The following is a 13,783-nucleotide window of genomic DNA, read 5'->3' as shown; positions in this document are numbered from 1 at the left end:
TCTCTATTGTGTGTGTGCTGAGTGTTTCTTTGTGGAGTGTCTGTGTTTTTTTACCTCAACCCTTCCTAAATACCATTCAGTCTTTACCTAATCCATTCCTAAATATTTCATGTTATATATTAAAGGTTATATTTAATTCCAGAATAACAGGATTTGGCCTACTGGTTACTCTCCCACTTGCAATTTCACGATGTCGCGTGTTCGAACCTTCGGATGTGCATTTGAGGAATGCCTTCCTGATTTTTTAAAAACCATTCCTAAAATGCCTTAATTGATATTTCCCCATATATACTAAAGGTTATATTTAATTCCCGAATAACAGGCTTTGGCCTACTGGTTACTCTCCCACTTGTAATTTCACGATGTCGCTTGTTCGAACCTCCGGATGTGCATTTGAGGAATGCCTTCCTGATTTTTTAAAAACCATTCCTAAAATGCCTTAATTGATATTTCCCCATATATACTAAAGGTTATATCGATTTCCCGAATAACAGGCTTTGGCCTACTGGTTACTCTCCCACTTGCAATTTCACGATGTCGCGTGTTCGAACCTCCGGTGCATTTGAGGAATGCCTTCCTGATTTTTTAAAAACCATTCCTAAAATGCCTTAATTGATATTTCCCCATATATACTAAAGGTTATATCTATTTCCCGAATAACAGGCTTTGGCCTACTGGTTACTCTCCCATTTGCAATTTCACGATGTCGCGTGTTCGAACCTCCAGATGTGCATTTGAGGAATGCCTTCCTGATTTTTTAAAAACCATTCCTAAAATGCCTTAATTGATATTTCCCCATATATGCTAAAGGTTATATCTATTTTCCGAATAACAGGCTTTGGCCTACTAGTTACTCTCCCACTTGCAATTTCACGATGTCGCTTGTTCGAACCTCTGGATGTGCATTTGAGGAATGCCTTCTTGATTTTTTAAAAACCATTCCTAAAATGCCTTAATTGATATTTCCCATATATACTAAAGGTTATATCTATTTCCCGAATAACAGGCTTTGGCCTACTGGTTACTCTCCCACTTGCAATTTCACGATGTCGCGGGTTCGAAACTTTCATTGGATTATTCATCCATTTAAAGATGCTCAGTAAATGGTGTGTTTTGTGAAACTTTTCTTATTTTGGATGGTATTTGTACTGATTAGGGAAAGAATGAAAGTTATTTAGGAAGGGTTTATAGTAAATCAGGATTGCTTTCCTCAAAAAATATAAAACAAGGATGGCATTCCTCAAATGCACATCCGGAGGTTCGAACACGCGACATCGTAAAATTGCAAGTGGGAGAGTAACCAGTAGGCCAAAGCCTGTTATTCGGGAAATAGATATAACCTTTAGTATATATGGGGAAATATCAATTAAGGCATTTTAGGAATGGTTTTTAAAAAATCAGGAAGGCATTCCTCAAATGCACATCTGGAGGTTCGAACAAGCGACATCATGAAATTGCAAGTGGGAGAATAACCAGTAGGCCAAAGCCTTTTATTCGGGAAATAGATATAACCTTTAGTATATATGGGGAAATATCAATTAAGGCATTTTAGGGGAAATATCAATTAAGGCATTAACCTCAAAATGGTGGAATGCCACCCAAAACACACAACATATGATTCCAATAAATCCATTGTAAACTTATAAATCCAAAGAAAAATCTACCATCTGAAAACAAGAAATCAACCTCTAAACATCTCAATCTTCTTAAGAATGATATCATGATAGATATCAAAACATAACTTGGCTCTAATATCTTCTGAAACCTCTTCTTGAAGCTTACTCATCATCTCTTCTACGCCCATTGAGTGGCATTCCACCATTTTGAGGAAATATCTCGCTTATAAGATAATGCCTCAATTATAAGATACAGGAATGGTGGAATTAAGATATTTCCTATATGCCTTATATGCCTCAATTATATGCCTCAATTAAAACATCTCTTATATGCCTCAATTAAGATATTTCCTCAAAATGGTGGAATGCCACCCAAAACACACAACATATGATTCCAATAAATCCATTGTAAACTTATAAATCCAAAGAAAAGTCTACCATCTGAAAACAAAAAATCAACCTCTAAACATCTCAATCTTCTTAAGAATGATATCATGATAGATATCAAAACATAACTTGGCTCTAATATCTTCTGAAACCTCTTCTTGAAGCTTACTCATCATCTCTTCTACGCCCATTGAGTGGCATTCCACCATTTTGAGGATGAATAATCCACAGTTTGCTTCACTCTTAATGCGACGAAAGAACTTCTTAGGGCATAAGACTTTAAATGGAGACAGATCAAGTGTTCCTCTGTTTCTTTCAGTGCCTAAGAGATAAGATATCATCTCTGCAATACACACAAATAGTTATCAGTAATATATCATAAGCATAAGATTCACATCATAATCAAATTATCATAATCAAATAAGTTCTTACCTGCAATTGGCTTAACATGAGTTTCCACCAAGTCACTTTTACTCTCATGAGTTCGACAATCAAAAACAGTAATCTTCCTAGACTTGAAGCTTATTTCCATACCAATGAACCGTTTGTATGTACAGTTATAGGCAATACCATAAACTCCATCGAGATCCTGCCACTTCTCAGTAGGAAGACAAACCGAAGGCAACTTCCCACTCACAATATCAGTGACTTCTTTTGGAAACACATATTGTGATTTAAAGTTATCCTTCTTGAAATTGAAGTATGCAGCTTTCAAATTTGAAAAGAAGTCTGGCCTCACAAAGGTTGATTTGGGAAGTCTCTTGTTGTGAAAATAAACAGGATCCTTGTTTCTTCTCAACCAAAGTAAGCCCACAGCTGCATCAATATGCTACATTTAAATGAAAAAAAGGCTTTTAGACTATTAGTCGAAATAGACAAGATTATATTTGATAACCTGATATTCAGGATAGCATTCATGACATTCATGATAGCATTCCGAAATTACCGTTTCTAGCAAATTCATCTCTCGTCTTCCCAGCAAATTTAACCAATGTGAGGTGAATGGTTCTGTATCTGTTATCACTCTGAAATTATCAAAAATGACGATAATTAGATGAAAGAAAATTGACTAGAATTGACAAGAATTGTTAAAACATCACACTAACCCTGGTCTAATATTTGATCTCTTCCAAGAATTTAATTCTTCAATGTCATTGAAAGTTGGAGAGAGGAAAGGGTTGAACATTAGATGAATAGCAGATGTGGCAGGGTTTCTTGGTGCTTTATATGGAGTAACGGTTGAAAATGATGGAGTTGTGAGCCGATTGCTTCTCCTTGGAACATGCTTCACACCATCACCATCATCTTTTTGCTTCTCACCATCACCATCAACTCTTTGCTTCTTTCTTGGAATAACAATTTTATCTTTCTGATCCAGCTTTCTCTTTTTTTCCTGAAATCAAGATATAACAAAGAAACGTGTTTATGAATATCCTCTTTGTACTTTTTACCAAAATCAGCAATGATATATACAAAACAAACAAGAACTGAATTAAATTGACATACCTCAGGTGAACTAAAACATTTAAGATCAAATGATGGTCCCTCGTCTTGTGGATTCTGTTTGTCTTCTTTTTCATCATCACCATCATTTGGGCTTACTCCTTCAGGTACATAATGACTTTGTTCGTCATCTTCTTCTTTATCAAGTCCATTATTTAGATTTTCACCTTCATCGACATGATGACTTTGATTGCCATCTTCCTGAGGAAGTTTCTCTTCATCACCACCTTCATGAGGAAGGTTCTCTTCATCACCCTACAAGCAAAAAATATTTTAGAACCTTTATTAGCGTAAGAAGACTTTCCTAAATAATTTAGTAACAGGAAAAAGTTTTATAATAAAACTTACATCAACAGCTGAATCGAGCTTCTGGGTCATCTGATCTTCTGAATCGAGCATCTGAGCTTCTGAATCGAGCTTCTGAATCGATCTTCTGGGTCATCTGAGCTTCTGAATCAAGCTTCTGGGTCCTCTGATCTTCTGAATCGAGCTTTTCGGTTTGGGTGAACTCCTCTGTTTGGTTTTCGCTTGGAGTAAAGAACTGGAGTTGAATTATTTCACTTGTCAATATAATGTGTTAGAATATTTTTAAAAAGTTCTAAGAATCATTATATTTACCTCAGCAGTTAAAACTTCTGGATTTGGTTCACCTTCTTTCTCTTTCTGATTCTCTCTATGGAAAACCCGTATTTGTTCTTTTCCAAAAAATTCTTCTTTCTTTGATTCGTCCATCAAAATACTGATTCCTGTATCATGAATTGCTCGCACTCTTCCTTTGCTCCATTTGTTCTCACAGCTAACTTCAACTTCTTGCAGCAATTGTACACACTGAATCAATGATTGCTGAAAAAAGCATTAGAAGGTTTAGTACATTGATTAAGAATACTTTCCCTATCATTCAAAATACAAGTATCAAACCAATTCTTACCTCCTTAGGAATCAGAGTCTCAGAAGTCAGAGCCACATGCACTGTTTTTTGTTCAGTGGTAGACCTGTTAGATGGTCGGATCCCATCACCACACTGCAAATATAATTCGTTTTTAGGAAGCTTTAGTTCATAATTAAGAATACTTTCCCTAACATTCAAAATACAAATAAGAAATATTTTCTTACCTCCGTAGGAATCTGAGTCTCAGATGTATATTGTTCAGTGGGAGAGTTGTTAGTTGGACGGATCCCATCACCACTCTGCAAATACAAATCATTTTTAGGAAGCATTAGTACATAATTAAGACTACTTTCCCTAAAATTTAATTTACAAGTAAGAAACAAATTTACCTCGGTAGGAATTTGAATCTCAGATGTATATTGTTCAGTGGGAGAATTGTTAGTCGGACGGATCCCATCACCACTCTGCAAATACAAATCGTTTTTAGGAAGCATTAGTACATAATTAAGACTACTTTCCCTAAAATTTAATTTACAAGTAAGAAACAAATTCTTACCTCGGTAGGAAGCTGAGAGTCAGAAACTTGAGTCACATTATCTCTATTTTGTTCATCGCATTGAGAACTGGGGAATGTAGGGTTTGTAAATGGAGACATTCCACTATCTTGTTGTTGCTCCTACAACACAAAACGAAAACGGTTACCAGTTACATGCATGAAAAAAAAATTGTTAAAGAGGAACCTGTAAGTTGATTAAATTTTTTTTTTTTTACCTGATCTTCTGTATTGGTTGGTTTATATGTTCCCAGACTCTCCTCTATTTTCGATAACCGGCAATTGATATCTCTGAACCCATCCGTAACCATGTTGTAAAGTTTATCTAGCTTCTCCATTAGTGACTCTCCAGAAGAAGATGGCTTCAGACTCTCCTTGTTACGTAACTGGTAAGAATTGATAGCAATATCTTCCATCACTGCACCAACATCCAATACTCTTTTTCTCCAGTCTTCAAGTGTCAATTTGTATCCCTTGTTCAGTACATCTGTTAACATACTCAAATCTTGATCAGGAGTGTCTTCCAAGAAGACTGTATCTTCTGGATCATCGGGTATCGATGGTAATATGTGAATAACCTTGAGCTGCACACAATCAATATTTGAAAACGATATTAGTCCTTCTTACGATCGTGATTATATTAGAAAACGATTCAATATTTGAAAACGATTCAGTTTTAAATTAAAGAGAATAACTTACATGGTTTGATGCTTCAATGTTCTCCACTTGAGCAATCGACGGATTAATTGTATGTGTGTATTTTTCACACAGATATGCTGATGGTCCCTCAATTACACTCAATGTGCTGAAAGATGACTTTAACATAGGAACAGACTCTAGAATCCACAAATGCAGTGCCAACGGATATCCATGTAAGTCATATTTTTGCTTCATCAGATTTGATGGGACATTCTTCTTTAGACTTAAGCAGAAGATTATAAGCATCTTTCCCCCACAGATAATTAGCCAAGACATCCAAATGCTGAGCTCTCTTAAGGTTTTTTTGCAGGAAGCTTGTTACCTCTGTACTTCTGAAAGAAGATGCATTCGATAAGGATCAGCATCGCAAGAGAGTATCTTTCATCTGCTGCCTCTGGATCAGTTCCTTGTAGAATATCCAAAACATCTTCATATGTGTGAGCATCTTCAGTGTTAGCCCAATCATAACGATTCTGCCGTTAATCTTCATTAGCTCCCCATTCAGTGCATTTCAATCCAGTGACCATATGGAATTCTCTTATTGAGAATCTCATTGGTTGTCCTCCAAAATGCATCCATAGTTCATTTTCCTTTGATACCTTTAAACTTCTGCTCAGAAAACAGTGCACCATCTTCCCAGACATCATCAGTCCTCTGTTGATAACCTTCAAAATTGGTCCCAGGAACAAATTCTTAATCCTCTCATACTCCGCAACTGAGAGGATGTTTTTTACTTGTATGACAGCATCGTAGTTTGGAAACTGGTTTATCTTCACATCTGATCTTGGTTCCTCTCCTATGTTGAAACAAAGTTCAGGAAGCTTTATATCTATAGGGAAAGAATCACCCATATCCTGCAACATATAAAAGAAAGAGAAGAAACGCGTATCATATCAGGAAAGTGATTCTAAATTATATAGATGCTTTCATGAACTTTAAAAAAAACTAGCATCTGACTGTAAAGATGAAATGCATATCATATCAGGAAAGTGATCCTAAATTATATAGATGCTTTCATGAACTTTAAAAAAAACTAGCATCTGACTGTAAAGATGAAACGCATATCATATCAGGAAAGTGATCCTAAATTATATACATGCTTTCATGAATTTTTAAAAAAACTAGCATCTGACTAAATTATGCTTTCACTAAACGGATTCATATGCATTCACTAATCACTGAAACTCTAGCAATTAGAAACCGTATACCAAACTTAATTGTGCTAAAGGGATTGAAAAATATGAGAAAGCAGTAATGGAGTAACCATGGAGGAAATGTGAGTAAACTTGTCAACAAACAAACTTGAAATTCGATTGCTTTATCACTAATGAGATGAATAGGGTTACCGGAAGCTGCAAAACACATAATATCACACATAATCACACATAAATCACACAATTTCTTCAAAGGAAGACTTACTTGCTCTGGATTAGGACTTCCTTCCTCAATGTATACTTGTCTTCTACCCAAGTATATAGGAGAAGCCTATTACACAAAACGGAAACAGATAAGAACAAAGTGAAACAGGAACAAAAGATCACAATTAATCTAGTGAGATAACTGTTGAATATATCTTAGACCCGAAAACTGAAATAATCTACAACAAAAACTCAAAAACAACAAGAATTGAATTTTAACCCACAAGAATCTTACTTAATTTTCCATCGAATTGATTTAGGGTTTAAGAAAATCAAAATTAGACAAAATCCGATTTGATTATCAAGAAATAAAGTCAAGAAATATAATCCGATTTGAAATTCGATTGCTTTGATCACTAACCCTATCAATTTACACAAAATCAAACACATAATCACACAACCCTATCAAATTTGCATCCAATTGATTTAGGTTTTAAAAAAATTCAAAATTAAACACACATAAACACAGCCAAAAAGAACCGCAAATCGAAATATGTTGAGATAATGGTGGTTACCTTTTAATTTCTAACCACGACGAGAAGAAGAGATGAAGTGTAACAACCCGTCCCGTGGACCCCACTAGCCTCACTGCTAGCCCGCTAGCCTCACTGCTAGCCGCCCAAACGGACCCCAAGCTGGCCCTGCAGGGCATCGATCCTAACCCATCACTGTGGAAATCCACATCCACCAGTAGGTTATTGGTGCGCCAGACGTTCCTCGAACCCTGGTCCTTACCCTTTAACAACTTTCCCACAGGACAAGCTGTCACCAATTGACCTGCAGATCAATTGGTGACAGCTTGTCCTGTGGGAAGGTTGTTAAAGGGTGGGGACCAGGGTTCGAGGAACGCCTGGTACACCAATAACCTACTGTGGATTTGGATGAATAGTTCCATTTGCCCAGTGAGGGGTTAGGATCGATGCCCTGCAGGGCCAGCTTGGGGTCTGTTGGGCCGGCTAGCGGTGGGCTAGTGGGGTCCACGGATGGTCCGTTGGGGCAGCTAGCGGTGGGCTAGTGGGATCCGCGGGACGGGTTGTCACATGAAGCGTTTTGGGTTTATGTTGCGAAGAGGAAACTGAGAAGATGGTTTATACAGCGACGCGAATCAAACGGTTGATAGCACGAAACGGCGAGACAACAACATCGATGACATACAGCGAGGAAATAGGTTGGTAAAGCGGCGAGCCTCCGGTAACCACCGTATCAGATTTTTAGAATGAGGCGACGAAAAGAGATGAAGAAGAAATCGATTTCGATTTTGATTTCGATATCGTGGGCTTTGAAATATTTTTGAGTAAAATAAAACTGGACTTTAGTTTTTGTTAGCCCAATCATTTTTGCTAATTTGAGTAAAATAAAACTTTATGCTAATTTTGTCATTTTTAAGAATCAATGCTAACTTTGGAACAAAAACTAAAATGTGTGCCATTTTTGTCAATTACCCCAAAAAAAAACTAAGTAACATATACTCATATACTATAATTTAGCTATAATCGATTATAGTTCTATTTTCATTAGAAAGAAAAAAAAAAAAAAAAAAAAAAAAAGGAGAAAAGAGAAAAATATATACACTTCCTAATTAATTAAAAAACGATACAGTAAAAGTAAATTTGGTAATTTAACTAATTTTCATAGAATTTAGAGAGTCAAAAATTAGGGCTTTTAATTTTAATTTTATTTTGCAATCTTTCTTTCTTCTTCCTCCACATTCCCATAGCCTTCCGCAACGGTTCTATGATCCCTGCTCTTGCCTACGCCAATTATCCACCGTCAATGGAGCCGCAACCCTCTACGGCGGCGATTCCCCGGCAATCTGAACGACGGCGGGGACAATTGCCGGCGGTTGTTGAAACAGATCAAATTACGATCGGTCAATCTAACCAGCCGCAGTTTCTGAAATCAATCGACGATTTGGCTGCGTTTTCAGCTGCGGTGGACGCTTTCAAACGCCAATTCGATGATTTGCAGAAGCACATCGAGTCAATTGAAAACGCAATCGATACAAAACTCAAGAGTAACGGCGTTGACATCGCCGCTTCTTCCGATTTCCATCAGCCGTTATCGCCTCCGCGAGACAATGCTTCTGTAGAGACCACCACAGTGACTGTGAGCCAATCGTCTCAGGATCCTGTACCGGCGATTTCAGATAAACCGGAAGGGGGACGTTTGTGTGATCCTGTACCGGCGATTTCAGATAAATCGGAAGGGGAACGTTTGTGTGAGTCAATGTGTAGCAAAGGTCTGCGCAAATACATCTACGGGAACATCTCTGATCGAGCTAAGCTACTGGAAGAGATTCCTGTAGCGTTGAAGTTGGCTAAGGAGCCAGCGAAGTTTGTGTTCGAATGTATTGGCAAGTTTTATTTACAAGGGCGTAGAGCTTTTAGTAAGGATTCGCCTATGATCTCTGCGAGACATGTTTCGCTTCTCATTATGGAGTCTTTTCTTCTAATGCCTGATCCTGGTGAAGGGAAGGCAAAGATTAAGATTGAGAGATATGTTAAAGATGAGGCGGAGGCGGCTGCTGTTGCGTGGAGGAAAAGACTGATTGGTGAAGGAGGATTAGCTGCGGCAGAGCTAATGGATGCAAGGGGTCTGCTTTTACTGATTGCTTGTTATGGTGTTCCTTCGAACTTTAGGAGTATGGACCTGTTGGATTTGATACTGACGTGTGGGTTTAATGAGATTGCGGGTGCTTTGAGACGGTCACGTTTTCTTGCCCCTATGGTTTCAGGTACCATGTTCTGTCTTCACTCGATTAATTTCATTGCAAAGGTTGTTCCTTTTTGTTGATAGGATCGATAAGTGTCGAGTTCAATCTTTGTTTTCTTGGAGTAGAATTGTATGTACCATGCTATAAATTAAGAGAGTAGATGGCATTTTAGAGTGCAATGACTGATTGAACAAAATTTTAGCTAGAATCTAACCTGGAAAGAACTTGGAACTCTCAACCATAGCACTGGTACAAAATTGTTGTTTGTCAGAACCAAACGAGATGCTGTTGCCTTGAATGTAGTGGTTGCTGTGGTTAAAATCATATGGTTTTGCTGTTCAATACTAATTATTACGCCTTAAGTAATGCCAAGTTGCCAACTTACTAGTGTTAAATAACTGGTCTTGACACAAAATTCTATTGGTCATAGGTATAGTTGAATCAAGTATCAAGCGTGGAAAGCATATTGAAGCTCTTGAGATGGTGTATAACTTTGCGATGGAGGATAAGTTTTCAGCTTCTACAGTTCTAACTTCATTCTTAAAGATGAGCAAGGAGTCGTTTGACAAGGCAAAGCGAAAAGCCCACTCACCATTGGCATTTGTATGAATTCTTCCTTGCATATTATATACCTTTCTGAACTCTTTTTTCTCTTCTGAATTTTACCATTGTTCTATTTAATTTCTCAACAGAAAGAGGCGACTGAAAAGCAGATAGGTACACTATCATCAGTGATGCAGTTTATGGAGACTCACAAGTTAGACCCTGCGAAAGAACTACCAGGGTGGCAGATCAAAGAAGAAATTGTTAAGCTGGAGGGTGACACTCTTCAGCTCAGAAGAGAGATGGAAGAGAAAGCAAGATCCATCAGTTTAATGGAGGAAGCGGTACTTACCAAGAGATTGTATAACCAACAGATGAAACGTCCGAGGTTGTCACCCATGGAAACGCCACCAGTAGCTTCTTCATCATATTCTCCTCTGTACCGTGATCGAACCTTTCCTAGTCAAAGAGACGAAGATAGAGATGAAATATCAGCTCTTGTGAGTAGTTACCTTGGCCCGTCATCATCTTTTCCTCATCGCTCAAGTCTCAGAAGATCCCCTGAATATATGGTTCCACCTGGTGGTTTAGGAAGAAGTGTATATGCATATGAACATCTGCCTCCAAATTCTTACCCTCCGGCTAACGGACAGAGAGTTCCGCGGCAGTACTCTCCGGTTCATGGACAGAGACATCCACGGCAGTACTCTCCTCCAATTCATGGACAACAGCAACAAATACCATATGGTCTACAAAGGGTTTACAGACATTCACCATCTGAAGAAAGATATTTGGGTTTATCCAATCACAGGTCTCCTCGTAGTAACTCATCACTGGACCACACATAGGAGGAATGTAAATGCTTTTTGTTTTTGTTTAAGGTAGTTTATTTTTTCCCCACAATAGTCAAAATTTAAGTTAATTTGTAAGGCTTAAGAATGCAAAAAATTTTGGCTCTCTGTAATTGACATTTCAGATGCTAATGTTATATGCTTCACAGGGTTTTTAGTCAACCTCAGATACATCAATATCACTATCTAAATAGACCTCCGGCTCTTCATCATCTGGATTCACGTCTTCTTCTGTATCTGTTCCTTCTTGTTCCATGATATTTACATCAGACATTGATCTTGAAAACACAACAGAAACACAAAATAATTGTAACACATTCTAAATTCATGAAGACCAACTGGGAAAATTAAGTGAATACCTGAAACGGATTGCTCTGAATCGAACAAGTGGATCAAAAAAAAATATAGTAAACAAATAAAATCGTTACAATTGAAACAATAGGGGGAACTTATATTGAAGGAACTGAACAATATATCGTTTATTGATGGAAAAGTTCTCTAAAATATTCATGTCATGTGCATACAAGTTTTACGTACTTAAACCAACGAAAACCAAAAGCAAAATAAAACACTGTTACAATAAAATCAAGCCAAAAATACATAGACTGTAGGAGTCTATAAGTAATTACACGATCGAGACAGTAGGAGTCTGTCTCTACTACTACTAGATCATCGTCTCTACTAGGTAGCTAGATCTCTCCTTCCTCCTTAATATCTTCAAGTTCAGGCCAATAATCCTCAACTATTAAACGCAGACCAAGCTCTTGAAGGCTCCGAGTTCTTGCCAGATAGGATCCACCACAGAGTTTGACGATATCCTTCTCTGTTTCCAAGTTGTTTACAACATTGAATTTGGCTTCTTCTTCCAACTCCTCTAGTGCAAGCCGTTCCCTGCATAGCAATTTCAACCTGGCGGCTCTAGTCTCACTTTCAATTCTAGCTTTCTCTTCACGTTGCCTTATTTCTAAAAGTTGCTTTGCTTTCTGCATTCCCATCATCACATTCACATCAGCCTTGTTGTTGTTACTGCCACCACTCCTCTCGTCAATGAGCTCCTTTCTATATCTGGCTTTGGCGATAGTATCAGCAAATCTAATCCTGATTGCTGCCGCACGAAGAGCTTTCGGATCGAATGTGCTCTCAGGCTTATCCTCTAATTTCAAGTCTGGATTTTTCGAAACCTTTTGGCCCAAGTAAAAGCTGTCACAAGCTTTCTTCTTAATGACCGGTTCCCATCTGACCTCGAAAACCCTCATAAGCTTCTTAGCGTTCTTGTGAAGCGAATTCGCAGGAGGATAATAACGAATGGCATTCTCATAGACCAATCGGACATCTTTGGGAAACTCTTGAGCAATATCGGCGTAGAGATTCTTGGCGAGTTTGGACTTGATCGTAACGAAGTCCATTGGCTTCGATATAACAGAGAAGTAATCAGGGTTTTCAATGACGAGCTCCTCGAAACGCGAACCAAACCATTCGTCTCTCATCGATTCTAGTACCTTCAGACACAGATCATATATGGACGACGACGACGACTCGCCATCCAGATCCAGCTTTTGCTTCTTCTTCGTATTTTCCTGATCATCATCATCACGCTGCTCTTCAGCTTTACGCTTGTTCGAGAGGAGTATTTTCAGTTTCGTTTCAGAAATTCTTCTGACGACATACATGATTAAAACAAATCCGACAGAGCACAACAAAATTTATGGGAAGACCGATCAAACAGAGACACGCTCGCACGAAGAAGAACGACTACGATACGAGAGAGGGTGATCGAGTGGAACCAAAAAAACGCAAAAAACTTCTCAAGATCTCAAGAGTGAAAGACGTGAGGAAAAAGGAAATTGTTACTGCTGCAACTGAGAGAAAAAATTGCCATTCTCTTACCTTATATACACATTAGGGATTAGGGTTTTTTTGCTTTAATTACTGTGATTAGTAACTAATTTAATTATAGGGTCATGTTATTATAATGACGTTTAGTCCCCTATTTGGATTTCCTTTTCTCAGTGTCAGTGAGTAGCGAAGTAAGTGTAAATAATTTACGATTTTTCTTTGCAGTTTCATTCTTTTTTTTAATTTTAGTTTCATTATTAAAAAATTTCCCTTTACTTTTAACAAAATTACAAAAAAAAAAGTAACATAATGAATTTATATTTATAAAACAGTTTCTAAATCCCTAGACCAAAATATGTTAATTTGGCTGCTCACTTTCCTACTTTTGTTTTGAATTATTATGTTCATTTATAGATCCATACAAAACTAAAATATTATATTACCTAATCAGTAATCACTCATGTTTTTAAAACTCTTTGACTATGGAAACCCTTCAGTTATAGTTTCAAATTTGTTTTTTTCTAAACCAATTTTCTTTTTTAACTCATAACAACAAACTTAATTAATATTATAATGCTTATGAACATAGTTAGTGAAAACGTTTAAAAATTTGGTTTAGAAAATGCTCTAAAAAAATAGATGTCCTAATCAATTGCTTCACTTGCTTACCCCTCGGCCGAGCCTGTTCAGAGCCAAGGTATATCCTCAGTTTTGTTTCTGTAACCTTTCTTACATACATGATGACAGAGAACGTAACAACAACACAAATCCTAGT

At 37.5% G+C, this 13,783-nt stretch overlaps 2 protein-coding genes across 2 annotated transcripts; one reads left to right on the top strand and one right to left on the bottom strand.

The window, feature by feature from the left end:
• Positions 1-8,573: 8,573 nt before the first annotated feature.
• On the top strand, positions 8,574-11,334 carry LOC104711315 (protein FRIGIDA-like). The gene is made up of 3 exons (XM_010428006.3): positions 8,574-9,799; positions 10,209-10,381; positions 10,471-11,334. Exons 1-3 carry the CDS (start codon positions 8,800-8,802, stop codon positions 11,167-11,169), a joined length of 1,872 nt encoding a protein of 623 aa, XP_010426308.1. The 5' UTR covers positions 8,574-8,799; the 3' UTR covers positions 11,170-11,334.
• A 527-nt stretch (positions 11,335-11,861) lies between these two features.
• LOC147948883 (transcription factor GTE12-like) lies at positions 11,862-12,842 on the bottom strand. Its single transcript, XM_087469017.1, has one exon. The coding sequence runs from the start codon at positions 12,840-12,842 to the stop codon at positions 11,862-11,864; it is 981 nt and encodes a 326-aa protein (XP_087325143.1).
• Between the last annotated feature and the right edge of the window lie 941 nt (positions 12,843-13,783).

The sequence above is a fragment of the Camelina sativa genome, chromosome 2 (genome assembly GCF_030686135.1).
Source record: "Camelina sativa cultivar CO46 ecotype springtype chromosome 2, ASM3068613v1".
Classification (NCBI taxonomy): domain Eukaryota; kingdom Viridiplantae; phylum Streptophyta; class Magnoliopsida; order Brassicales; family Brassicaceae; genus Camelina; species Camelina sativa.
This window is presented reverse-complemented; position numbering and strand designations above follow the sequence as displayed.

Bases quoted from the DNA above. Each gene is read 5' to 3' on its own strand.
- LOC104711315 (XM_010428006.3), top strand. From the start codon at position 8,800: ATGATCCCTGCTCTTGCCTACGCCAATTATCCACCGTCAATGGAGCCG. The intron at 9,800-10,208 runs GTACCATGTTCT...TATTGGTCATAG, and splicing joins TCTTGCCCCTATGGTTTCAG to GTATAGTTGAATCAAGTATC. The intron at 10,382-10,470 runs GTATGAATTCTT...ATTTCTCAACAG, and splicing joins CCCACTCACCATTGGCATTT to AAAGAGGCGACTGAAAAGCA.
- LOC147948883 (XM_087469017.1), bottom strand. From the start codon at position 12,842: ATGTATGTCGTCAGAAGAATTTCTGAAACGAAACTGAAAATACTCCTC.